Genomic DNA, 27,140 nt, shown 5'->3' with positions numbered 1-27,140 from the left:
TCCTTGCAACCAGTATCTGTAAATGTTTTTGGATTCTTTCTCTTTCTCAAATAATGCAGCAACATTTTCAATCCAAAGGTACATACTAGAGAACTTTGGAAGACTAACAATCATCTATAATTTCCCCACCTGATTTCTAATAGCCCAAGGTGGAATCCATCAGTTCCTGGAGACTTATTAATCTTAAGTGTCATTCTTCATTACTCTTCTTAATTTGTGTGTATATTATATACAAATAAAAAGGAGAATACTGATGTCACATTGCATACAGAAATAATAAATGAATAGATGGATGATTACCACAGAGAGCCTTTCATTTAATTATTAAACAAATTTACAGAAAGTTTGGAAATTCGGTTTCTTCATTTAAAGTTCATACAATAAAAATGTTTCTTCAATAAAATTTTCAGATTCCCTTTTACCTTTGCTATTTTATCATCTTTTTCTATTGTGAAAACATTACTTTAAGTAAAATTAAAGTCACCATAGTCCCAGATGACCATAAACATAAAGTAAAATTAAAGTCACCATAGTCCCAGATGACCATAAACATTAAGTAAAATTAAAGTCACCATAGTCCCAGATGACCATAAACATTAAGTAAAATTAAAGTCACCATAGTCCCAGATGACCATAAACTCCCCCTTTGAGGGGGAAGAGCTGACTGGTGGAGATTTAACCTGAGGATCACCGCACCTCAGGCAAGAGGCAAGGTTGAGAAGGCAGGGCCTTCATGAATAACTTCAGCCAGTACAGCAATTGAACCCACGTTGTTAGCATCACTCTGCATCATGAACCAGCAGTCCAGCCAATGGAGCTAAAGTATTCAGATAACAAGTATACTTGTCTGCAATTGTTCACATTCTTTCATACTTCCTTTTTGCACTTCTACTTTCCGAATATTCATTGCTTTTTTATATAGTTGTCCCAAACTGCTGGATTTCCACTTTTCATATGCTTGTGCAAATTATTACTTTTAGCTTGACCTTGTCTTTCTCTTCGGTTTAATGATCCATATCCATCATGGCAGCCCACCGCTGGACCCATTATACATACACCAGATTAGACTGCACTTAGTTATAAACAATTGTCTTACATTAAGCAATTCTGCAGATTAAAGGCACTGTGTATTCACAGTGATTCTTGTCACTGGGACATCACAGTTTACACCAGGAATAAAAATTAGTATCTAATGATATTGACTACATAGATAATTTATCACAAGGTCTATTTACTTGATTTACTAACCTAATTTACAGACAGTTTGAATGTTGTGGATGCTATTCGGTTTCAGCGATTAAAATTTACACACAATCATGGGCTGAAAATGCTTTGGTAACTTCTTTCTGAATAGTGACAGAATCCTTGGATTAAACAGGATAAAGGGGTAGATTATCTGGTAACTATTGTTGGTAGTAATGAAAGGAAAACTCAGCAATGTGAAACGGAGAATCCCGGTCGTACGGCAACAAAACAATGGAGGCACTTTCAGGTCACATGATCGAAGTAAACAGTACAAAAGGTCACGGGAGAAATGGTCAGTGATTAACTGCCCAGGACTGGACTACACCTTTCCCAAAAATGGTGAAAAACACAGCACCAAATATATCAAGAGCAGCAGCAATGTAGAATACAGTTCGCCATTGTGCAATTGTGTGCTGTGGAGTAAAGAGGAAAAATGCAAATGAACTCATTCTGATTTAGAGAAGCATACAGTCTGAATATTAATGTAAAATGTACAGCCAACCCCACCTGTCATTAGCAACGCCAGCGTCACAGAATATAGCATCATTTCCTCTAACACGTTAAATATATTTATAAACTAATACTTTGAACAGTTTATGATTTCACTGTAAATTATGCACAGAGGAAATCTTTCATTGGATAGTCTTGCAGAGAGTCAAATTAGAAACATATTTCCTGATGATAAATCATGGATATATCTACAAGGAACAGAGGGTTATAGGGCAGGCAAGAAATTGGAATTAAGGCCAAAGTCAGATCATCCATCATCTTATTGAATGGTGGAGCAAGCTCAAAGGCCAAAATGGCTTACTCCTGGTAATTCTTATGTCCTTATGGTGCCTGCTTGTGGATTTCAGCAGCATGTAAGGCGCTGAGACTTTCTACTAGGACAGCAAAAACAGATTTAACGAGTTTTATTTCTTACTGAAGAATTTTGACTGAATAAGATAAGAGCACAATATTTGAAATCTTGAAAGATTAAGATCTTTCTGGCTGAAGGATCAATAGCCAGGGTGCTCAGAGCTAAAGTAATTGGCAAAAAAAGGCAACATGAAAATCATGATGTTTCATTCAGGACACAGTTCTACTTAATGCACAAGTACATCAGCTGATATTTCAAACGGATTAATTATTTTAAGGACATTTTCAGTAAATAGTACAAAATTCTAAAACTACTCATGCAGTGTGTTATCTGAAATAATAAGGATATTTGCCTATTACTATGACACACAGGTCAGGACATAATATTTTACTGGCCCAGGGACCCCTTTGGAACAACTAAGTTCTGTTTCCAAACAAGCAGATGTAGACAAAGATGAGAAAGTTAACATGTAAGGTTTTACACTTAGTAAGGATTTATATAGAGACTTATACTTACATCGAAAGTCAAGGCTTTGGCAATAACTGGTCCCACCATTCCTGGGATGGTAGCAAATGTGTTTGTGATTCCAAGTAAAATTCCTGCATACCTGGTAATGAATGAGCAACCAATTTAACTTCTATAATAAGCTTACATGCAAGAACTATAAAAAGTGAAAGATTTCCACCTCCTTGTCAGCTTGGATCTTGTTTGTCTCTCTTGTGGAGATCATGAATTGGATTCAATTAGAATTGGTTTTTGGGGCAAGCAAGGAGATGGATTATGGGCTTGCCCTGTCTGCTCTGTGCATTAGCTTTGTAGCTTTAAGAAAGCAATAAAATATGACAGAAAAATTGCAATGTGTCTCAAAGCGAAATTCTTCATTACAGCAATTAGAACAAATCAATCTGCCCAGCATCTACTTCTGCCTCAAATATTTATCCAATTTTCCTTTAAAAATATGCAATGATCTCTTCCTCAATCACTCCCTGTGGCAAAGTATTCCATGCTCTAACAATCCGCTAAAGAAATTTCCCTTCACCTTTCTAAATGTGGCCATTCAACCCATTGAGTTTGCGCAGGCGATTTCGGAGAGTAATCCTGTTAGCCCTGATCCCGACTATTTTCCATAAACCTGCATTAGTTTTCATAGAAGCATAGAAACATAGAAAACCTACAGCACAAAACAGGCCCTTCGGCCCCACAAGTTGTGCCGAACATATCCCTACCTTTTAGGCCTACCTATAACCCTCCATCCTATTAATTCCCATGTACTCATCCAGGAGTCTCTTAAAAGACCCTATTGAGTTTGCCTCCACCACCACTGACGGCAGCCGATTCCACTTGCCCACCACCCTCTGTGTGAAAAACTTCCCCCTAACATTTCCCCTGTACCTACCCCCCAGCACCTTAAACCTGTGTCCTCTCATAGCAGCCATTTCCACCCTGGGAAAAAAGCCTCTGAGAGTCCACCCGATCTATGCCTCTCGACATCTTATATAGCTCTATTAGGTCTCCTCTCATCCTACGTCTCAAGGAGAAAAGACCGAGCTCCCTCAGCCTATCCTCATAAGGCATGCCACTCAATCCAGGCAACATCCTTGTAAATCTCCTCTGCACCCTTTCAATCTTTTCCACGTCCTTCCTGTAATGAGGAGACCAGAACTGAGCACAGTACTCCAAGTAGGGTCTGACGAGGGTCTTATATTTTATATTTTCCGTTACATTTTATCTAATTCCTTTTTGAAGGCTGCTATTGATTCTGTTTCCACCATCCTATTCAGCAGTGCGTTCCAAATCTTAATGCCTGGCTGCATAAAAATGTTTTTCATGTTGCCTTTTTTTGCCAATTACTTTAAATCTGAGCACCCTGGCTATTGATCCTTCAGTAAGAGTTACTCTTACTGTGTTTACCCCAGTCCAACGCCGGCATCTCCACATATTGATCCTTCAGCCAGAAAGATCTTAATCTTTCAAGATTTCAAATATTGTGCTCTTATCTTATTCAGTCAAAATTCTTCAGTTAGAAATAAAACTCGTTAAATCTGTTTTTACTGTCCTAGTAGAAAGTCTCAGCACCTTACATGCTGCTGAAATCCACAAACAGGCACCATAAGGACATAAGAACTACCAGGAGTAAGCCATTTTGGCCTTTGAGCCTGCTCCACCACTCAATAAGATGGTAGGTGTTCTGATTTTGGCCTTAATTCCAATTTCTTGCCTGCCCCATAACCCTCGACTTTTTGTGCATCAAAATCTGCCTGACTTGGCCTTGAATATAGCTAACGATCATACCTCCATTGTTCTCTGGGGCAGAGAATTGCACAGACTAACTCCATTCTGAAAGAAGTTGTTCCTCCTCCTCTCCATCTTAAATGTAAGACCCCTTTTTTGAAACCGTCTCCCCTAGGTCTAGATTCCCCAACAAGGGGAAACCTTCCTTTCACATCTACTTGGTCAAGCCCCCTCAGAATCCTATGTTTCAGATCACTCGTCATTCTCCTAAACACCAATCAATTTAGGTTCAACTTTTCCTTGTAAGACAACCTCTTCATCCCAGGATTACCACACCGAAAGCTACCAACTGAGCCAGAGCTGACACTGTAAGAAAACAAGGAGAATGCATAAAGAAGCTTGAAAATGGAAAGAATCCAAAGTGCTGATATTACAGTGGGATCTCAAGTTTAAGACAACTATGTTGAAAGGTTACCATGCAATCTATTTTCGTTGGCCCCACACCAAGAAATTGGGAAATTATCTGTGCAATGGCTGTGAATTTGAGGTTGGAGTAACCCCTGCATCCGCTGATGGATGGACAGCATCAATGTTTGTAAACTATTCTGGTAATAATGTCACATTTTCTGGCTAATATATAAAGTTAAGGCAGATGTCAGAGGCAGCTGTATTGTCCATCAATCACCCTAGAAATTTCAGGAGTGTAGGGTTAGTATTTCTACTATAAACAGAGGAAATTTTTCATTAGTTAGTCAAAATAGATGGTGATTATCGAACACTTTGTGAATATCAAGGGCATTAATGTAAGCCTGGAGGCTGTACTTTGTACTTTTAAGTGTATATTCTATGTTAGGAGGAATACCAGTTAGATTCTCTGATACTCTGTGCAAGTTATGCATCTTCTTGGGCAATAATCAAAAGCCGGCCTAATGGTCTCACAACCTACATAAGGTAAAGTGCCATCACCGATGGAGTGGACAAATCTCTGCCCCCTCCATATCCCACCAAAATAGTACTAATTCCATAGCAAAAACTTAAAATGAGTTCAATCCAACTCAATAGGAGCAGCAACTTAAATGTTGTTACGCAATAAATTTGAACCTCCTGTTAGCATTTTCAGAGATAATTTAAAATTAGTCTGATTTCATGTAAATACCAACAAATCTGACATTCCATCTGTATTAAATGAAGCAGAATAAATATGATTAAATGATTGAAAAGATGCCCATTGCTGTACGGAATTCATTGCACTATTGATCATTGCAGTTAGGAAAGATCTGTCCAATGATCAAAGACCAAAGGAAATAAAATGGAGGATGTCACTCAGGTTATTCTTATCCACCTTCAATGGGGAGAGGAAGCACGAGAATCATAATCGTAAGAACTAGGAGCAGGAGTCGGCAATTCAGCCCGTCGAGCCTGATCCACCATTTAATAATGATCACGGCTGATCTCATCTTGGCCTCATTTCCATTTTCCTGCCCATTCACCATAGCCCTTCAAACCCTTACTAATTAAAAATGTCTACCACTTCCTTAAATTTACTTAATATCCCGGCATCCACCATGCTCTGGGGTAGTGAATTCCACACAGACTTAAATTTCTCCTCATCTCTATTATAAAATCTGCCACCCCTTATCTGAAAACTATGACCTCTTGTTCTAGATTGCCCCACAAGAGGAAGCATCCCCTCCGCGTCTATTTTGTCAACACCTTTTATCATCTTGTACACCTCAATTAGATCTCCCTCTCATTCTTTTAAACTCCAGTGAGTGTAGGCCTAAACTGCCCAATAAGACAACCCCCTCATCTCAGGGGTGGAGGAGTAAAGCGATTTATAAATTTCCACAGATTTCTTCAGAGATTAAAGTAAGACACATTGAAAATTGTTTGCTTTCCAGCAGCAGAATAAAGAAAGCACAGTCAATAATTTTGACTAATTCACTTACGATGGGGCAATGTCCAAATGATTAATATTGAATCCAGACATGCTGAAGCCTCCCAACGCAGAAGATATTGTTAGAAATAGCACAGCCACTATGTAGTTACAGCCTATATATCCAGCAGCAACAAGGAAAATTGCAGGTCCAATCATACCTAAATCAAAATAAAATACTGTAATTATTGAAAAGGAGTCGTCACATTCCTTTGCACATGCTAGGGTTGTTGGCAGATTCACTTGAGATTCTAGGTAACTTTTGGAAAAAGAATTAACTAATGGAGTATGATGATAGGGTGTCTTTAAGTACATTATAGCTCTGTATATATCTGGAGGAGAGTTTGAAGGCAATCAGTGGATATGCAAAGATCAATGATCAATTGTTGATTAACATTAGTATCTAGCAGATTCCAATTTTGGACACAGTCCTTTGAGAGTGATAAGGGCATATTGATCTTTATCTTCATAGAATCTCTACAGTGCAGAAGGAGGCCATTCGGCCCATCGGGCCTGCACTGACAACAACCCCACCCTATCCCCATAACCCCACGTATTTACCCCTGAAGCTAGGGTCAATTTAGCACAGCCAATCAACCTAACCAGCACATCTTTGGACTGATGGAGGAAACCCACGCAGACACGGGGAGAACATGCAAACTCCACAGATAGTGACCCAAACCGGGTCCCTGGCGCTGTGAGGCAGCAGTGCCAACCACCGTGCCACCTTATCTTGTGGTACATAACGTACATGAACGACAGTTATCCTTCTTGTTTAGAACTCAAAACCTCAATTGAATCAGTGATTCTCAAACTGGGTACTGTAGGCCCCTGTAGAGCCTTTCAAGTTGATCTGTGATTCACGAAATTACTAAATGAGCAGGTTCAGCCTTATAGGTGGATGATGACCCAACGCATCATGGTCAAGAGCAGGTGAAGGAGTGATGGTTGTCGGAGCAGAGTACAGCTCCTTGTGAGCAGTGCAGGTTGGCTCTCTCACCTAGGAGACATCATGCATGGAGGACTGCTAAGAGAGGCACAAACATCTCCAAATAGACCTGTAGTTATCAAGACTGATGGGGGACATCAGGTGAGTCAGCCATGTTGAAGAGGATAGATTTTGTTCAACAAATAGATTTAATTGCTGCATATTTAAATTCAGAGAAAGGCTGCCAAAATACAGATTTAACCAGGGTGCCATTTTCCCCCAATTTAGATTGTGATTATTAATGGATTTGAAAAATGGTCCATCAAACAAAAACATTTGTGAATCGTTGTATTAGATCACCCCATAACCTTCTAAATTCAAGGGAATACAAGCTAAAATTATGCAAGCCATTCTATAATTAAACACTTTAAACTCACATCTTACACATTTATTTGCAACCGTGTGATAATAATCATGTATATTGTTATTCCAGAGGAGTATAAACTGTAAATGCCACTAGACTGGAATGACCATCTCTTTTCAATGCATCATACCCAGCCATCTGAACATCTCCTGATTCCTCATTCCCCAATAAACCTAATCGCTGCAAACTAATTTATATTCTCCCGTTCAAAAGTCTTCCTTGGTAGCTTATGAGCTCTGGTAAAGTTCCAGCTGATTGCCCTTCCTATTTCTAGTCAATTCTGGTCACAAAGCTGATCAGATGGGGCCTGAGCAGTGACGTGTGCAGCAACAAGATAGGTTTTTGTGATTTACACTCTAAAATTCTGCTAATGCTTATTTATTTTATCTAGAAAGAAAACCATAGCCTAACTCTAGTTAACGGTCTCATTAATTTACAAACAATATCCTCTGGAGCTCTTCTTGGATTACTGTTCCATTTAGCACACTTCTTTATTTGGTTCCTTCCTTCCAGTATTAAAGCGGAACTGAATTGCAACCCCGCCCAGTGGCTAATCATCTCAAAGATCCATCAAAATGTGTTCTATTCATTTATAGTAAGTGTGTGTAAATTTGGGAATATTGTCTATATGTCCTGTTTTAAGCCAATTATCTATCCAACATCAAGCTTTACTGTGGAACCTACAAAGCCATTCACCTCTCAATTGCATTTCTACTATCTACAATGTCAGTGAAGTCCTTTTTAAACAAATGCCTCTAGCAGTTTAATAAATCTAATTTTAAACGTTTTGCTTAATGCCATCTAGGTTTGAAGTAGTCCCAGTTATTGTGATATTCTGAACCAACATATCTGCACTGTCAGCACCATCTACTTCAGCTTTTAAAAAAGTATATTTCTCAGAATTGTCTTCAGCCATAATAAATAAAAATTCAAAATCTTACCTATTATGGTGTACATTTTCCGAACAGCAGATGTAGTAAAATGACGTTTTTTTATCAGGTAATCAGCAATCAGCCCAACACTGATCATCACCATCCAACAGAAGAGATACGGTAGGGCAGATAAAAAGCCATTCTATATAAACACAGCAATTAGCTTTATTACATACAAAATTCTGCAACGCCTTAAACATGAGTTTAGAACAAAAAATATTGTTCATCAATAGACAGTTGCAGAATTTGCCCATTAATGGACTTTACCCCAACAGTCTTCCGAGAGAAACTATCCTCAAAGCAAAGATCAAATTTCTATCAAGTAAAATCTGGAATATTAATTCAAATTGCATCACTCAAATTGTTAATGTAGAAAAGTATCTCAAAGCACTTCAGGCGGCATGGTGGCAGAGTGGTTAGCACTGTGGCCTCACAGTGCCAGGGACCCAGGTTCAATTCAGGCCTCGGGTCACTGTGTGGAGTTTGCACGTTCTCCCAGTGTCTACTTGGGTTTCCTCCCACAGTCCAAAGATGTGCAGCTCAGGTTGGTTGGCCATGCTAAATTGTCCCTTAGTGTCAGGGGCATTAGCAGGGTAAATATGTGGGTGTTACAGGGAAAGGGCCCGGATGATCGGTGCAGACTTGATGGGCCAAATGGCCTCCTTCTGCACTGTAGGGACTCTATGAAGAGCAGTAATCAAAATCTGTCATCAAGCCACAGACGGAGATAGAAGGGCAGATGACTAAAAGCTTGGTCAAAGAAATAGGTTTTTTAGGAGCATCTGAAAGGTGGGGAAGAGGTTCAGGGAGGAAATTCTGAAATTTAGGGCCTAACAGCTGAAAGCACCGTTGCCAATGGCCGAGGTAATTAAGATCCGGAATGCAGAAGAATTGCAGGATCATAGAGATCTCAGAGGCTGGTAGAGGAGGACCGAGAAATTGGAAGGGGCAAGACATGAATGAATTTGGAAACAAAAATGAGAATTTTAAAATGGAGTTGCCAGACTGGGAGCCAGCTAGCACAGGGTGAACACAATCTAGTGCAAGGTGTGGGCAGCAGAGTTTTAGATGAGTACATGTTTACGTAGAGATGTTCCTCAGCATGGTGCACAAAAATCAGGCTGTATGGACAATTCTTTGGGTACTCGCATAACCTAGTTTTGACATGATTAATTAACCAAGTGTCAACTGCTTTATATTCTTATTTGGAATAAGATGTGGAAAATTCTTCCGACCTTCCTTGAAGCTTGCTGATTTAATACTTGTATCCTGCAGTCCCATGATTAGTTACATTTACAAAGCAAGGTCATCCACTTTTTGAATCAGGTTTTTTTCCCTCAAGCATCTATTCAATTTCATTTTAAAATCAGCGATCATCTCCAGTTCCCCCACTTTTATGCAGTTTCAGGTCATTATCACTTGCTGCATTAAAAAGTCCTTCCTCACATCTTCCTGCATATCATGCCCAAAACATTAACCCTATCTTGCTACTTCTTGTACCATCAGGTAATGGGAACAGTTTTTCTTTGTTTACTTTAACTAAACTTTTCATAGTCTTGTATACCTCTATCAGATAGCCCCTCGGTCTCCTTTGCTCCAAGGAGAGCAACCAAACCTTGTAGCCAAATAACCTCCTCCTTGGAAGCATTCTGGTAAATCTCCTTTGCATCCTCTCAAGGATCCACAAATCATTCCGAAAGTGTGGTGATCGAACTGGATGCAACTGAATGCTTTGGTTGTGGCCTAATCAGAGTTTTATAAAGGTTCAGCAAAACTTTCCTACTTTTGTACTCACTATATTGCCCAAGATTCCATATGCTCGGCTAACCAATCTCTCATATTGCATATTCTTTAGAATTGTGCCATAAAGTACATATTATCTCTCCAGATTCCTTCTGCCAAAATGCATCACCTTACAATTCTCTTAAAGATTAAATTTAACCTGCCATTTGTACCCATTCTGCTAACTTATCCATACTCTGTTGTACTTCATCAGTATCTTTGGAGATAGTGACCACAATTCGGTGTCTTTTGTTATTGCAATGGAGAGGGATAGGGCCGTACGGCAGGGCAAGGTTTACAAGTGGGGGAGAGGTAATTATGATGCGATTGGGCAAGAATTAGGGGGCATAAGATGGGAACAGAAACTGTCAGGGAAAGGCACTGATGAAAAGTGGAACTTTTACAAGGGACAAATACTGGGTGTCCTTGATAGGTATGTCCCTGTCAGGCAGGGAGTGAGGGAACCATGGTTCACGAAAGAGGTGGAATGTCTTGTGAAAAGGAAGAGGGAAGCTTATGTAGGGATGAGGAAACAAGGTTCAGATGGCTCGATTGAGGGTTACAAGTTAGCAAGGAATGAGCTGAAAAAGGGGCTTAGGAGAGCTAGGAGGGGACATGAAAAGTCCTTGGCGGGTCAGATCAAGGAAAACCCCAAGGCTTTTTACTCTTATGTGAGGAATAAAAGAATGACCAGGGTGAGGTTAGGGCCAGTCAAGGACAGTAGTGGGAACTTGTATATGGAGTCAGTAGAGATAGGCGAGGTGATGAATGAATACTTTTCTTCAGTGTTCACCAAGGAGAGGGGCCATGTTTTTGAGGAAGAGAAGGTGTTCCAGGCTAATAGGCTGGAGGAAATAGATGTTCGGAGGGAGGATGTCCTGGCAGTTTTGAATAAACTGAAGGTCGATAAGTCCCCTGGGCCTGATGAAATATATCCTAGGATTCTTTGGGAGGCAAAGGATGAGATTGCAGAGCCTTTGGCTTTGATCTTTAGGTCCTCACTGTCCACGGGGATGGTGCCAGAGGACTGGAGAGTGGCGAATGTTGTTCCTCTGTTTAAGAAAGGGAATAGAAATGACCCTGGGAATTATAGACCGGTTAGTCTTACTTCGGTGGTTGGTAAATTGATGGAAAAGGTCCTTAGGGATGGGATTCACAACCATTTAGAAAGATGTGGATTAATCCGGGATAGTCAGCACGAATTCATGAAGGGCAAGTCGTGCCTCACAAATTTGATTGAATTTTTTGAGGAGGTAACTAAGTGTGTTGATGAAGGTAGGGCAGTTGATGTCATATACATGGATTTTAGTAAGGCGTTTGATAAGGTCCCCCATGGTCGGCTTATGGTGAAAGTAAGGAGGTGTGGGATAGAGGGAAAGTTGGCCGATTGGATAGGTAACTGGCTATCTGATTGAAGACAGAGGGTGGTGGTGGATGGAAAATTTTCGGACTGGAGGCAGGTTGCTAACGGAGTGCCACAGGGATCAGTGCTTGGTCCTCTGCTCTTTGTGATTTTTATTAATGACTTAGAGGAGGGGGCTGAAGGGTGGATCAGTAAATTTGCTGATGACACCAAGATTGGTGGAGTAGTGGATGAGGTGGAGGGCTGTTGTAGGCTGCAAAGAGACATAGATAGGATGCAAAACTGGGCTGAAAAATGGCAAATGGAGTTTAACCCTGATAAGTGTGAGGTGATTCATTTTGGTAGGACTAATTTAAATGTGGATTACAGGGTCAAAGGTAGGGTTCTGAAGACTGTGGAGGAACAGAGAGATCTTGGGGTCCATATCCACAGATCTCTAAAGGTTGCCACTCAAGTGGATAGAGCGGTGAAGAAGGCCTATAGTGTGTTAGCTTTTATTAACAGGGGGTTGGAGTTTAAGAGCCGTGGGGTTATGCTGCAACTGTACAGGACCTTGGTGAGACCACATTTGGAATATTGTGTGCAGTTCTGGTCACCTCACTATAAGAAGGATGTGGAAGCGCTGGAAAGAGTGCAGAGGAGATTTACCAGGATGCTGCCTGGTTTGGAGGGTAAGTCTTATGAGGAAAGGTTGAGGGAGCTAGGGCTGTTCTCTCTGGAGCGGAGGAGGCTGAGGGGAGACTTAGAGGTTTATAAAACGATGAAGGGGCTAGATAGAGTGAACATTCAAAGACTATTTCCTCGGGTGGATGGAGCTATTACCAGGGGGCATAACTATAGGGTTCATGGTGGGAGATATAGGAAGGATATCAGACGTAGTTTCTTTACGCAGAGAGTGGTTGGGGTGTGGAATAGACTGCCTGCAGTGATAGTGGAGTCAGACACTTTAGGAACATTTAAGCGGTTATTGGATAGGCACATGGAGCACACCAGGATGATAGGGAGTGGGATAGCTTGATCTTGGTTTCAGATAAAGCTCGGCACAACATCGTCGGCCGAAGGGCCTGTTCTGTGCTGTACTGTTCTATGTTCTATGTTCTATCCTCGCTGTTTACCACATCTTCAAGTTCATTATCAACATGTATTGAAATGTTACCTAAATTCTAATATCTAAGCCATTCATAAAGATGTGTGTGTATACAGCAGAGTACTTACTATATGTGAAAAGCTAAAGATATTTAGCTAAAGATGTCCATGTGCATCGCTAAATGCAACTAAAGATGTCCATGTACAACGATCTCAGATCATTCAAATGTCATAGACAGGCACAGAAAATATTTTTTTAAATGGCCAATACAATGCTGAGGTGTATATCTAAAAGGACCAGACTACAAAGGAGTACAAGTTATGCTATAACATAAAGCCTTGGTTAGATCATAGCTGGAATACTGAGAGAAGAGTGGCAAAGATTTCCATAGAGATCCCCATGGCACATAATTCATAACAGCATGCTACAGAAATAAACAAGACCAAATTGGGAGAGGTTACTCCATGCTGTGTTGTTCTATGATCCTAAAACAACCTAAGTGCATGTGGTAACTTTGCAACTCGGAGTGCTGCAGTGATATTCAGGAAGGATCTACACTGGCCTTTGAGGCAGTGCTGTGTAAGTTTACCAGAATGGTACCTGGATTCGAAGGGTTTAATTACAAGGACAAATTGTACAATTTGAGTTGTATTCCCCAGAATTTACACTATTAAGGGATGATTTGATTAACATTTAAGAATTAAAAGCAATAGATGGGGAGAAACTATTTCCACCAGTTGGGCAATTTAAGACTAGAGGTCACAGTCTAAAAATTAGAGATAAATTTTTCAGGAGTGAAATTAGGAAACACAGACTCTCAGGTGGTGGTAGGAGTTTGGAAATCTCCTCCGTAATGATCAATTAAATCGGAGATGGGTAGATTTTTTGCTAACTAAAGGTATCAAGGAACATGGGGTAAAATTAGGTCACAGATCAGCCATGATCTCACTGAATCAGGGAAACATCTCCTAGAGTTAAATGAGGCAAAAACTTGAATGCATTCAAGAGGCGTCTGCATATAGCACTATAGCTTAATTACTGGCAGTGAGTGGTGAGGGATCATAGTTTTAGTGACAGCATGGTGTAAAAGTCATCTAATAAATCCAATATCTGATATATATTGCAATCTTTTTCAAAGCACAGCGTGACTTATGGGTAGATGATGATTTAGTTAAACTACAGTTTTATTGCTTGTTCCAAAGTTAACAAAAACACTAGGCAGACTGCACTTAAGCTGTTCAGACTTACCTCTTGAATGTCAAATTGTAGAATTTCCTCCATGTATGTTGGCAGCAGTGTTAATAACGTGTAAAAAGTCCAATTGTAGCAAAAATGAGCAACAATTATGGCCCAGAGTGGCAAAGATTTCCATAGAGATCCCCATGGCACATAATTCATAACAGCATGCTACAGAAATAAACAAGACCAAATTGGGAGAGGTTACTCCATGCTGTATTGTTCTATGACCCTAAAACAACCTAAGTGCATGTGGTAACTTTGCAACTCGGAGTGCTGCAGTGATTTACAACTAAAGTGTTATTCTCGACTATTTCCTTAACCTCGCTACTAAGCTTTTGGTCATCTGACCGAATATCTCCTTATGTGACTGTGTGTCACATTCTGTTCTAGTTGCCTTGTGATGTTTTATGACTTTAAGGCACCGTGCAATACAAGTTATTATTGAAATTACTGTCAAATTCTCCCATCAGCATCCTGGGGTCACCATTGAAACTCAACTGGACGAGACACGCGAATGCTGTGATCCATGACTACTAGAGCAAGTCAGAGGCTGGGTTTTCTTCAAGTAACTCACCCCCTGATTCCCAAAAGCCTCTCCAAGGGCTACAAGTCAGGAGTGTGATGGAATACTTTCCACTTGCCTGGATGAATGTAGGTGCACAACACTCAGTTCAGCTCAACGTACAGGACAAAATGGCCCATTTGATCAGCAGCACATCTATCGCCTTAAGCGTCCACTGCGTTGTGGGGGCAGAATGTACTGCCTGTGTTGCACTGCGGCAACCCATCAAGGAATCCTTGATAAGACATCCCAAACCCGCGACCTCCACCATCTGAGAAGGGTATGGGAACATCACCATCATCAACCTCCTCTCCAAGCCAAATATTATCGCAACATAAGGTATATACCCATCAATTTTGCTGGGTCAAGAACCTGGCACTCCCTATCCAATGCACTATGGGAGCTCCTTCAACAGGCAGCAGTACAAGAGAGCAGCTCACCAGGGATGGTCAATAATACCAGTTTGCTATATGTGTGCACGCGCATGTATATATAAATTACAAAAACGGAATGTGTACTCAAACAGAATAACGGAATGTTTGCTTTACCTGAAGGATACCGGAATTCAGAAATGACAATGTTTCAGTTGCACAGAACCTTATTAAGACGACACCTGCAGTACTATGTTAATTCTTGGGATCACACCTCAGGGAAGATGTACTGACCTTGGAATGGTTACAGCACCAATTCATCAGTACTGGGGCTTAGTGTTAAATTATGAGGACAGGTTGCAATAAATCGGAACATCCCTCAATCTTTTAGCTCAAGGAAATCCAAACTGAGATGATTGAAAGATTTGACAGGGTAGATACAGAAACTGTTTCTTGTGGCGGGAGTATCCAGAAAAATGGGACACGATATTAAAATTATAGCTAGACTATCAGGAAATACGTTTTGCAAAGGATAATGGGAATCTCCCTCCCAAAACGCTGTGGATGTTGGATCCATTGAAATTTAAGATGAAATACAATATTTTTTGTTCAGTAAAGATATCAAGGTGGAACAAAGGCAGGTCAACATTGTTCAGGTAAAGGTCAGCCATGATCTAACTGAATGATGTAACAGCCATCAAGGACTAGATTGTCTACTCCTGTTCCTATGTTTCTATACACCCAAAAAAAGTATACTGCATTGTCTTTGTAAGTGGAGCTGGATCACTTTCCTATTCTGGTATAGGTGCACAAAGCTGCTGACAAAGAATTTAGTGATTTGATAGCTTTTAGGTATATTTAGGGCATCACGTGGCACAGTGGTTAGCACTGCTGCCTCACAACGCCAGGGACCCGGGTTCGATTCCTGGCTTGGGTCATTGTCTGTGTGAAGACTGCACTTTCTCCCCGTGTGGGTTTCCTCCAGGTGCTCCGGTTTCCTCACACAGTCCAAAGATGTGCTTGTTAGGTGCATTGGCCACGCTAAATTCTCTCTCTGTGTATCTGAACAGGCGCCTGAGTGTGGCAACTCGGGGATTTTCACAGTAACTTCATTGCTGTGTGAATGTAAGCCTACTTGTGACTAATAAATAAACTTTAACTTTATTATTTGAACCATCTGCTCAGCTGGTGTCAACTATTCCACAGATCCTACCTGGCCACGAAGTGAAGAAATGATATAGTCTCGCTCAGCAGTAGATATAGTTTTGTGGGTTTCTGGTGTATCACTAGCCAACAAGAACCATAACAGGCACCAAGCCACTCCAAACGCACCTAATGGACAAGAAAAAGCGATAAAAATGTATAACAGTTGGAGACTTGTTCACCAAAACAATCCGTTAATATATTTGAAACTTTTACACACCCGTGCATTCCAATCTGTAATTTCATCCACCATATTCACATTTATAATAGAAATTGGCCTAAATTTTGCAGTGGTAATGACAATGAAATTATTAGCGTTTATTATCATAACTCCACTGAAGCTGACAACCACTTCAGGAGTCCATTGAAGTGTAGAAGCATGCAGAAATCCTGAGGTTGTAGTCAGCTATTCTACACTGCACCAGAGGTTAACTGTTGAGGCATCCCCAGACCACAATCAATGGAAAACCTTGAGAATTGACAAGAATTTCAACTATTATACTGTTTGTCTTACTGTGAAAATCCTTGGGGGTAAAACATGGCACCTTTGTTAAATAAAGTGTAAGTGGGTTTTTAAACAGCATTCTAAGTTCATAATTACTTCTAAACACTGGTCCTGAAAAACTAATTCAATGCGAGTTAAATTTCAACTTTCTCCATTGTAATGATAAGTTTAAAATAAAAATAAACATTTTAGCTTCATTCTTAATCTAATCAATCATTTCTTTCACCATCTGAAAATTTAAATTGAGCGAAAACATGCTTCTAACTTCATGCTTTGCTGTATGTGAATAATCCAATGTGACTGGCTGTTTGCTGACATCACTGCTGCTACAAGCCAAGCCACCCTTTTGACTACATCAGAGAGATTGCTAGATGTTAGTGTGCAGTTTTATTACAGGACAAAGGCAAATGCCTTTATTTTGCCAAAATCAGGGCAAACGTAAACCTGTCACATGGGAATCCAATCAATGTATTGTATTTTAAAGTTTAAAGTTTATTTATTAATATCACAAGTAGGCTTACATTAACACTGCAATAAAGATACTATGAAAATCCCCTAGCTGCCACACTCCAGCGCCTGTTCGGGTACACTGAGGGAGAATTTAGCACGGCCAAAGCACCTAACCAGCACGTCTTTCAGATTGTGGGAGGAAACCGGAGCACCTGAAGGAAACCCACGCAGACACGGGGAGAGCGTGCAGACTCCGCACAGACAGTAACCGAAGCCGGGAATCGAAACTGAGTCCCTGGTCCTGTGAGGCAGCAGCGCTAACTACTGTGCCACTGTATTGCTACCACTGATGGGAGAAGCCATATATAACTAATTTATCATAAACATAGACATATAAATTTATAATGGAAATATAAATATAAAATTGGTGGGTTTGCAAGGTAAAATTCTATCATTGCACTCTGAATTACTGAGTCTAACTTATTATATATGGCAAAAGATTGCAACTTTGGAAATGAGTGCATACTTAGGAGTTTGGTTCGGAAGGAGAGGTGTTCCTTTCCTTTGGCTTTTTCTACCTTTTTGCCCCATAGAAATTGGTTCTTGCTTTACTACAGGAAAAGGGGCTGTTTGCTGAGTATCTGGTAAGTGATTAAGGTTTATTCTTTTCTGAGGAAGGATGTCCTTGCTATAGAGGGAGCACAGCAAAAGTTTGCCAGGCTGATTCCTGGGATGGCAGGTCTGTCATATGAGGAGAGATTGCGTCAGTTAGGATTATATTCACTGGAGTTTAGGAGAGAGAGGGGATCTCATAGAAGTCTGTAAAATTCTAACAGGGCTAGACAGGGTAGATTCAGAAAGAATGTTCCCGATGGTGGGGGAGTCCAGAACCAGACATCATAGTTTGAGGATAAGGGGTAAACCTTTTCAGACTGAAGTGAGGAGAAAGTTCTTCACCCAGAGAGTGGTGAATGTGTGGAATTCACTACCACAGAAAGTTGTTGAGGCCAAAACATAGTGTTATTTCAAAAGAAATTAGACATAGCATGGGCGGCACAGCGGTTAGCACTGCTGCCTCACAACCCCAGGGCCCCAGGTTCGATTCCCGGCTTGGGTCACTGTCTGCGTGGAGTTTGCATGTTCTCCCCGTGTCTGCGTGGATTTCTTCCGGGTGCTCCGGTTTCCTCCCACAGTCTAAAGATGAGTGGGTTAGGTGGATTGGCCACGATAAATTGCCCTTTAATGTCAGAGGGATTAGCAGGGTAAATACGTGAGGTTACAGGGATAGGGAATGGGTGGGATTGTGGTCGGTGCAGACTCGATGGGCCAAATGGCCTCCTTCTGCACTGTAGGGGGTTCTATGATTGCTCTCAGGGCTAAAGGGACCAAGGGACATGGGGGAAAGGAGGATCAGGATATTGAATATGATGCCATGATCATAATGAATGGCGGAGCAGGCTTGAAGGGCCGAATGGCCTACCCCTACTTCTAGTTCCTATTCAAGTCCTAAGGTTTAAAATAGTATAAGACCTGGTGATAAATTTAAAATATAAAAAAAGGGAAATAAATGAATAACTAAGTAATTGATTAAAACACATTAAGGATGTTAGGACAGGTGATGATACACCATGGCTGCAGCATGTGGCAATTCCTGGATGCCAGTGTAATCCAGAGCAAACACGTCTGCAGTGTTTGTGGCTCGAGGAGCTTCAACTCGGGGTCATTGAGCTGGAGGCCGAGCTGCAGACACTGCAACACATCAGGGAGGAGGAAAGTTAACTGGATGCTTTGTAGTCACATCACTTGGAATAGGTTTTACTCATTTGGTCAGGGACAGGAAGCGATGACTGCAGGTGAGAAGGGTAAGGGGAACCAGAGGGCAGGAGCCTCAGATTTTGCAATTGTCCAATCGGTCTGAGGTTCCCTCAGCTTATTTGGAAGAGTGTGGAGGTTGCAGGTTGGATGAACAAATTGACCGTGGCACCGTGATACAGGAAGCCATTCAAGTGGGGGAAGCAAAAAGGAATGTAGTGGTAGTAGCCAACAGCAAGGTGGGGGGTGGGGGGGGGGGGGGGGGGGGGGGGGGGGGGATTGACACTTGTCTCTGCGGCAAAGAACGAGAGTCCAGACAGCTGTGTTGTTTGTCCAGTGCCAGGTTTCAGGACATCTGCCTCAGGGATGATGGGGATCTTGCAGTGGGAGGATCCAGTTGCCGTGGTCAACATAGGTATCAAGGACAGAGGCAGAACTAGGAAAGAGGTTCTTTATAGAGAGTATGAAGACCTAGGCACCAAATTAAAAAGCAGAACCCCAAATGTTCTGGATTATTACCAGATTCGTGTGAAAATTGACATAAGGTACATAAAATTTGAGAGATGTATACGTGGCTCAAAAACTGATGTGAGAGAAGTGGTTTCCAGTTCGTGGGACACTGGCACCAGTGCTGGGTAATGTGGGAGTGTATCATTGGCGTGGCCTACACCTGAACCATGCTGGGACCAGTATTCTAGTAAGCCATATAACCAGGGAAGTAGAGAGAGGTTTAAACTACATAGTTGGAGTAGGGAACAATCTTAGGAAGATGTGGTAAATCAAAGAGTAGAGAAAAGGCAAACGAGAAAGGTATTAATGTGGGAAATGATAAACAAACTATGACTGGGAGGGACAGAGAGTACAGGGAGTACATAAGGCTAGAAGTTACATAAATAACAAAAGGACCTTGGTTTTGTAACGGAAATTGGGTAGCATTCAAAGCAAAGCAGATGGACTAATAGTGTAGATAGAAAAAAATAAGTACATTCTGATAGCCATCACAGAGACATGGCTACAGGATGACACAGATTGGAACCTGAATATTGAAGTATACATGATATTTAGGACGGACAGGAAGCTAGGTGGAGGGGTGGCTCTATTAATTAATGATGGTATTAGCACAATGACCCAAGTTCAGAAAACCAGCATGAGCCAGGTTTGTATAGAGGTCAGAAATGATAAAGTCATTTGTGGGAGTGATGTACAGGGCCTCGCAAACAGTACCCACACGGGAGGATAGGGTATAAAGGAAAAAATAATGGGAGCTTGTCAGAAAGATACAGCGATAATTATGGGGCATTTTAATCTAGATATAGACTGAGAAAATCAGATGGGCAGAAGATAGCCTGGGTGAAGAATTCATAGAATGTTTTTGGGTTAGTTTCTTAGAGCAGCATTTTCTGGCGCCAATGAGATAGGCTTTTCTAGGCCTGGCATTGTGTAACGGGATAGGATTAATAAATGACCTGTGAAGATGCACCTAGGTAGCAGTGATCATAATACGCTTGAATTTTACATTCAGTTTGAGAGAGAGAAGAATGAGTCCAAGACTAGTATTTTAACCTTAAATAAGGGCAGTTACAATGGCATGATAGCACAGCTAGCTAAAGTGAACTGGCAAATTAGGTCAATTGAGATGCAGTGGCGGTCATTTAAGGGGATATTTCAGAATACAGAGGTTAGATTCATTCCAACAAGTAAAATTCCAAGGGAAGGACCCACCCATTTAATTTAAAGGTTAATTAAAAAAGCTAAAGATAATATCAAACTTAAACACAATTGCTGAAAGATGGGTGGCAGGGAAGATTGGACAGAATATAAAAAATAGCAAAGAATGACAAAAAGATTGATAAGGAGAAAAAAACAGAGTGCAAGAGAAAGCTAGCTGGAAGTAAAGACAGATAGTAAGAATTTCTATAGATACTTTAAAAAGAAACGAGTTAAAGTGAGCGTTGGTCCTATAGAAAGTATTTTGTATCAACCTTCACTACAGTAAATACAAAAAAATCCCATAAATAGCTGCAAATCAGGAAATGGAAAGGAGGGAGTAACTCAGGAAAATTATAATCACCAGGCAAGATTTACTGAGCATTGTTGGGACTGCAGGCTGACAAATCCCTGGGTCCAGATGGACTTTAAGGTTTTGAAAGAAGTGGTTTGTGAGATAGTTGATGCATTGGTTTTAATTTTACAAAATTCCTTAGATTCAGGGAAGGTCCCATTAGGTCAGAAAATAATGAATGTACCTCCTTTATTCAAAAAGGGAGGGAGGCATAAAGCAGGAAACTACAGGTTTAACATCTGCTCTAGGGAAAATGTTAGAAGCTATTGTCAAATATTGTCATATAGCAAAGCACCTGGAAAAAAATTAGGGTAATCAGGCAGAGTGAACATGGTTTTGTGAAAATCACATTTAACCAATGTATTGCGGTTCTTTGAAGAAGTAACATGTGGTAAAGGGGAACTGGTAGATATACTGCATTTAGATTTCTAGAAGGCATCTGGTAAGGTACGACATCAAAGCTTATTGCAAAATAAAAGCTCATGTATAGGGGGTAAAATATTGGCATGGATAGAAGAATGGCTATCTAACAGAAAGTAGGCATAAATGGGTCTTTTTCTGGTTGGCAATATGTAACAAGTGATGTACTACAGGAATCAGTGCTGGGGATTCAATTTTCTACAATTTATATGAATAACCTGGATGAAGGTACCAAAGCTATAGTTGTTAAACTTGCTGATGACAACGATAGGTAGGATAGTAAGATGTGAGGCAGACACAAGGAGGCTACAAGAGCCATAGATAGTTAAGTGAGTGGGAAAAGATCTGGCCAACGCACTAGAATGTTGGTAAGTGTAAAACTGTCCATTTTGGCAGGAAATATATAAAAAGCATAATTATCTAAATGGTGAAATATTGCAAAACTCTTGAGATTCAGAGGGATCGCGGTGTTCTGGGGCATGAATCACAGAAGGCTTGTATCCAGGCACAGCAAATACCATAGTATACAGACCATGCAGAAAGGGGCTATTTATCCCAACATGTCTGCACCAACTCCCTGAAAGAACATCTTACCTGGGGCCACCCCGCCTCCCTATCCCCGTAACCCCGTGCATTTATCATGCCTAATCTACCTAACCTACACATCTTGGGACACCAAGGGCAATATTAGGAAAGCTAATGGAATGTTATATTTTATTGCGAGGGGAATTGAATACAAACATAGAGGTTATGCTTCAGTTATACAGGGCATTGGTGAGACCACATCTGAAGCACTATGTACAGTATCGATCTCCTTATTTAAAGAAGGATGTCAATGCATTAGAAGCAGTTCAGAGAAGGTTTACTAAACTAATAACTGGATTGAGCATGCTGTCTTATGAGGAAAGGTTGGACAAACTAAGCTTGTAGTTGAGAAGCGCAAGAGGCGACTTGATTGAAACATTAAGATCCTGACGGGTATTGACAGGGTGGATGTGGAGAGGATGTTTCCTCTTGTTGGAGAATCTAGTAATTAGGAGCCACTGTTTTAAAAACAAAGGACTACCCATTCAGGACAAAGATGATTCGATTCCCGGCTCGGGTCACTGTCTGTGTGGAGTTTGCACATTCTCCTCGTGTCTGCGTGGGTTTCCTCCGGGTGCTCCGGTTTCCTCCCACAGTCCAAAGATGTGCGGGTTAGGTTTATTGGCCAGGTTAAAAATTGCCCCTTAGAATCCTGGGATGCGTAGGTTAGAGGGATTAGCGGGTAAAATATGTGGGGATAGGGCCTGGGTGGATTGTGGTCGGTGCAGACTCGATGGGCCGAATGGCCTCCTTCTGCACTGTAGGGTTTCTATGATTCTATGAGAACTTTTTTCTCTCAGAGAATAGAGAGCCTTTAGAACTCTCTTCATCAAAAGGCAGTGGAAGCAGGGTCTTTAAAAGTTTTAAATTAGAGAGAGGTAGACTCTTGATAAGCTAGGGGGTGAAAGGTAATCAGGGGTAGTCGGGAATGTGGAGTTGAGGTTACAATGAGATCAGCCATGATTTTGCTGAATAGCAGAGTAAGCTCAAAGAGCTGAGTGACCTCTTCCCCCTAATTTGTATGTTCGTTTTATCATAACCATTGCTGTCCTGCAGAGATCTATTAACTGAAAAATATATACATGATCATGTCCCAGGAACCTTTTCATTGGAGTTACACAAAGAAAAAAATCAAATATTTGTCTTCAGCCATTGAGGCTTAATTTTTTGCTTAATGTTCTGGATACAATTAAGGAAGTGACCTTAAAGTAAAAGCAGCAGAATTACCTGCACTATCACAGAACTTTCTACTAAAGAACAAAAAAAATTACAGCACAGGAACAGGCCCTTCCGCCCTCCAAGCCTGCACCGACCATGCTGCCCGACTCAACTAAAACCCCCTACCCTTCCGGGGACCATATCCCTCTATTGGCTGTTGGACTGGATGGGATTGATGTTCATAAGGAGGAGGTGTTAGCAATTCTGGAAAGGGTAAAAATAGATAAGTCCCCTGGGCCGGATGGGATTTATCCTAGGATTCTCTAGGAGGCTAGAGAGGAGATTGCAGAGACTTTGGCTTTGATCTTTGTGTCGTCATTGTCTACAGGAACAGTGCCAGAAGACTGGAGGATAGCAAATGTTGTCCCCTTGTTCAAGAAGGGGGGTAGGGACAACCCTGGTAATTATAGACCGGTGAGCCTTACTTCTGTTGTGGGCAAAGTATTGGAAAGGATTATAAGAGATAGGATTTATAATCACCTAGAAAGGAATAATTTGGTTAGGGATAGTCAGCACGGTTTTGTGAAGGGTAGGTCGTGCCTCACAAACCTTATTGAGTTCTTTGAGAAGGTGACCAAAGAGGTGGATGAGGGTAAAGCGGTTTATGTGGTGTATATGGATTTCAGCAAAGCATTTGATAAGGTTCCCCATGGTAAGCTTTTGCAGAAAATATGGACACATGGGATTGAGGGTGATTTAGTGGTTTGGATCAGGAATTGGCTAGCTGTAAGAAAACAAAGGGTGGTGGTTGATGGGAAATATTCATCCTGGAGTTCAGTTACTAGTGGTGTACCGCAAGGATCTGTTTTGGGGCCACTGCTGTTTGTCATTTTTATTAATGACTTGGATGAGGGCGTGGAAGGATGGATTAGTAAATTTGCGGATGACACTAAAGTCGGTGGAGTTGTAGACAGTGTGGAGGGAAGTGGCAGGTTACAGAGGGACATAGATAAGCTGCAGAGCTGGGCTGAGAGGTGGCAAATGGAGTTTAATGCGGAAAAGTGTGAGGTGATTCACTTTGGAAGGAGTAACAGGAATACAGAGTACTGGGCTAATGGTAAGATATTTGGTAGTGTGGATGAACAGAGGGATCTGGGTATCCATGTGCATAGATCCCTGAAAGTTGGCACCCAGGTTGATAGGGTTGTTAAGAAGGCGTACAGTGTGTTAGCTTTTATTGGTAGAGGGATTGAGTTTCGGAGCCAGGAGGTCATGCTGCAACTGTACAAAACTCTGGTGCGGCCGCATTTGGAGTATTGCGTACAGTTCTGGTCGCCGTATTATAGGAAAGATGTGGAAGTGTTGGAAAGGGTGCAGAGGAGATTTACCAGGATGTTGCCTGGTATGGTGGGAAAATCGTATGAGGAAAGGCTGAGGGGCTTGAGGTTGTTTTTGTTAGAGAGAAGGTTAAGAGGTGACTTAATAGAGGCATACAAGGTGATCAGAGGATTAGATAGGGTGGATAGTGAGAGCCTTTTTCCTCGGATGGTGTTGGCTAGCACGAGGGGACATAGCTTTAAATTGAGGGGTGAGAGATATAGGACAGATGTTAGAGGTAGGTTCTTTACTCAGAGAGTAGTAAGGGCGTGGAATGCCCTGCCTGCAGCAGTGGTGGACTCGTCAACGTTGAGAGCGTTCAAGTGGCTATTGGATAAACATATGGATGATATTGGAATAGTGTAGATTAGACTGGTCGGCGCAACATCGAGGGCCGAAGGGCCTGTACTGCGCTGTAATGTTCTATGTTCTATATCCCTCTATTCTCATCCTATTCATGTACTTGTCAAGACGCCCTTTAAAAGTCACTACCATATCTGCTTCCACTACCTCCCCCGGCAACGAGTTCCAGGCACCCACTACTCTCTGTGTAAAAAATCTGCCTCATACATCTCCTTTAAACCTTGCCCCTCGCACCTTAAACCTATGCCCCCTAGTAATTGACTCTTCCATCCTGGGAAAAAGCTTCTGACTATCCAATCAGTCCATGCCTCTCATAATCTTGTAGACTTCTATCAGGTCTCCCCTCAACCTTCGTCGCTCCAGTGAGAACAAACCAAGTTTCTCCAACCTCTCCTCATAGCTAATGCCCTCCATACCAGGCAACATCCTGGTAAATCTTTTCTGTACCCTCTCCAAAGCCTCCACCTCCTTCTGGTAGTGTGGCGACCAGAATTGAACTCCATATTCCAAGTGCGGCCTAACTAAGGTTCTATAAAGCTGTAACAGGACTTGCCAATTTTTAAACTCAATACCCCGGCCGATGAAGGCAAGCATGCCTTCTTGACTACCATCTCCACCTGCATTGCCATTTTCAGTGACCTGTGTACCTGTACACCCAGATCCCTTTGCCTATCAATACTCTTAAGGGTTCTGCCATTTACTGTATAAATCCTATATGTATTAGACCTTCCAAAATGCATTACCTCACATTTGTCCGGATTAAACTCCATCTGCCATCTCTCCGCCCAAGTCTCCAACTGATCTATATCCTGCTTTATCCTCTGATGGTCCTCATCGCTATCCGCAAATCCACCAACCTTTGTGTCGTCCGCAAACTTACTAACCAATCCAGTTACATTTTCCTCCAAATCATTTATATATATATTACAAACAGCAAAGGTCCCAGCACTGATCCCTGAGGAACACCACTTGTCACTTTTCCTATTCAAATCATAATTTTAACTACAATTATTACAAACAAAGCATTTTGCAAGTGAATTCAAAAATGCACAGCCATCAGAGTATGTCACAAGAGAATCTAAGTTTCCATCAGGGATTTAGATTATTAGGCCTCATGGTATGGCTGGAATAAGAAATTCACCCCCAGACAGGGTATAGCACCATACAGACCAGGAACGTCCCTTGAAGCTGGCTGCTTTGGCATGGGTAGCAAAGGGACATAATCATTAGTTTCAATGTATAAGGGCAAGGTAAGAGAGGGGAGAACACAATAGCAAGATGCCAGTTTCTGAGTTCTATTGAGTGAGTCCTGTTGGACAACATGCATTGAGATCAGCAACAATGGAAGCTGACTGCAAGTAAATATTTAATTTGAGTGGTCTGTTTACTGATAATTGCACTTCATTGCGATCCCCTATGATGAAAACTTCCTTCCCCCAAGATAAATTTTGACAGATGAACGAGAAAACTAAAATACTCCAGGGAATGTTCCTTCCTGCTTTACTCAAGTAAATTCCTAATGAATCAAACAGCAAGTAACTGCTTGGATTAAGTGTTGTGAGGGAGTGGTGGGGGGAGGAGAGGAGAGGAGAGGAGAGGAAGGAATGGAAGAAATAAAATGTCAGAGTGAGAATGAATTGCACGCAGATGGTTTATAATTCCACATTATCAAATCTTACCAAATATGTAGAATACATATGACCAATCCAAATAATAGCAAATTATTCCAGACAATGGGAGGGAAACTACTGTTCCAAATTGAGCACCTAGAAAGTAAGAAGACTTAGACTTAGGGAACACTCCACAACAAATATTCAGCGTGTAGACACACATTCAATTTAGTATTCCATTTCAATAGTTTGTCTGACAATGTGACAACCCTACATGTCTTATCTTCACTTTATATAAACTGGACAGAACATTTCCTTCTGATCTAATGGCACTACAAAAATTAAAACTCTTTGTGAATGCTATCATAGTAAGAAGTCTCACAACACCAGGTTAAAGTCCAACAGGTTTATTTGGTAGCAAAAGCCACTAGCTTTCGGAGCACTGCTCCTTCGTCAGGTGAGTGGGAGTTCTGTTCACAAACAGGGCATATAAAGACACAAACTCAATTTACAAAATAACGGTTAGAATGCGAGTCTTTACAGGTGACCATCAAGCCTTAAAGGTACAGACAATGTGAGTGGAGAGAGCGTTAAGCACAGGTTAAAGAGATGTGTATCATCTCTAGACAGGA

The 27,140-nt window shown here is 41.3% G+C and overlaps 1 protein-coding gene across 1 annotated transcript in view; it reads right to left on the bottom strand.

The window, feature by feature from the left end:
- Window positions 1–293: 293 nt before the first annotated feature.
- slc17a5 (solute carrier family 17 member 5) overlaps window positions 294–27,140 on the bottom strand; it is a 42,615-nt gene continuing 15,768 nt past the window's right edge. The window contains exons 5-11 of the mRNA XM_078213428.1: window positions 26,578–26,664; window positions 16,177–16,295; window positions 14,040–14,198; window positions 8,569–8,701; window positions 6,289–6,436; window positions 2,624–2,714; window positions 294–1,658 (exon numbers count right to left, since the gene is read on the bottom strand). Of these exons, the coding sequence (XP_078069554.1) occupies window positions 1,539–1,658; window positions 2,624–2,714; window positions 6,289–6,436; window positions 8,569–8,701; window positions 14,040–14,198; window positions 16,177–16,295; window positions 26,578–26,664 (857 nt within the window). The 3' untranslated portion in view covers window positions 294–1,538. The remainder of the gene's footprint in view (window positions 1,659–2,623; window positions 2,715–6,288; window positions 6,437–8,568; window positions 8,702–14,039; window positions 14,199–16,176; window positions 16,296–26,577; window positions 26,665–27,140) is intronic.

The sequence above is a fragment of the Mustelus asterias genome, chromosome 5, assembly GCF_964213995.1.
Source record: "Mustelus asterias chromosome 5, sMusAst1.hap1.1, whole genome shotgun sequence".
NCBI classification, from domain to species: domain Eukaryota; kingdom Metazoa; phylum Chordata; class Chondrichthyes; order Carcharhiniformes; family Triakidae; genus Mustelus; species Mustelus asterias.
The sequence above is the reverse complement of the archived record's forward strand: the minus strand, read 5'-3'. Positions and strand labels throughout refer to the sequence as shown.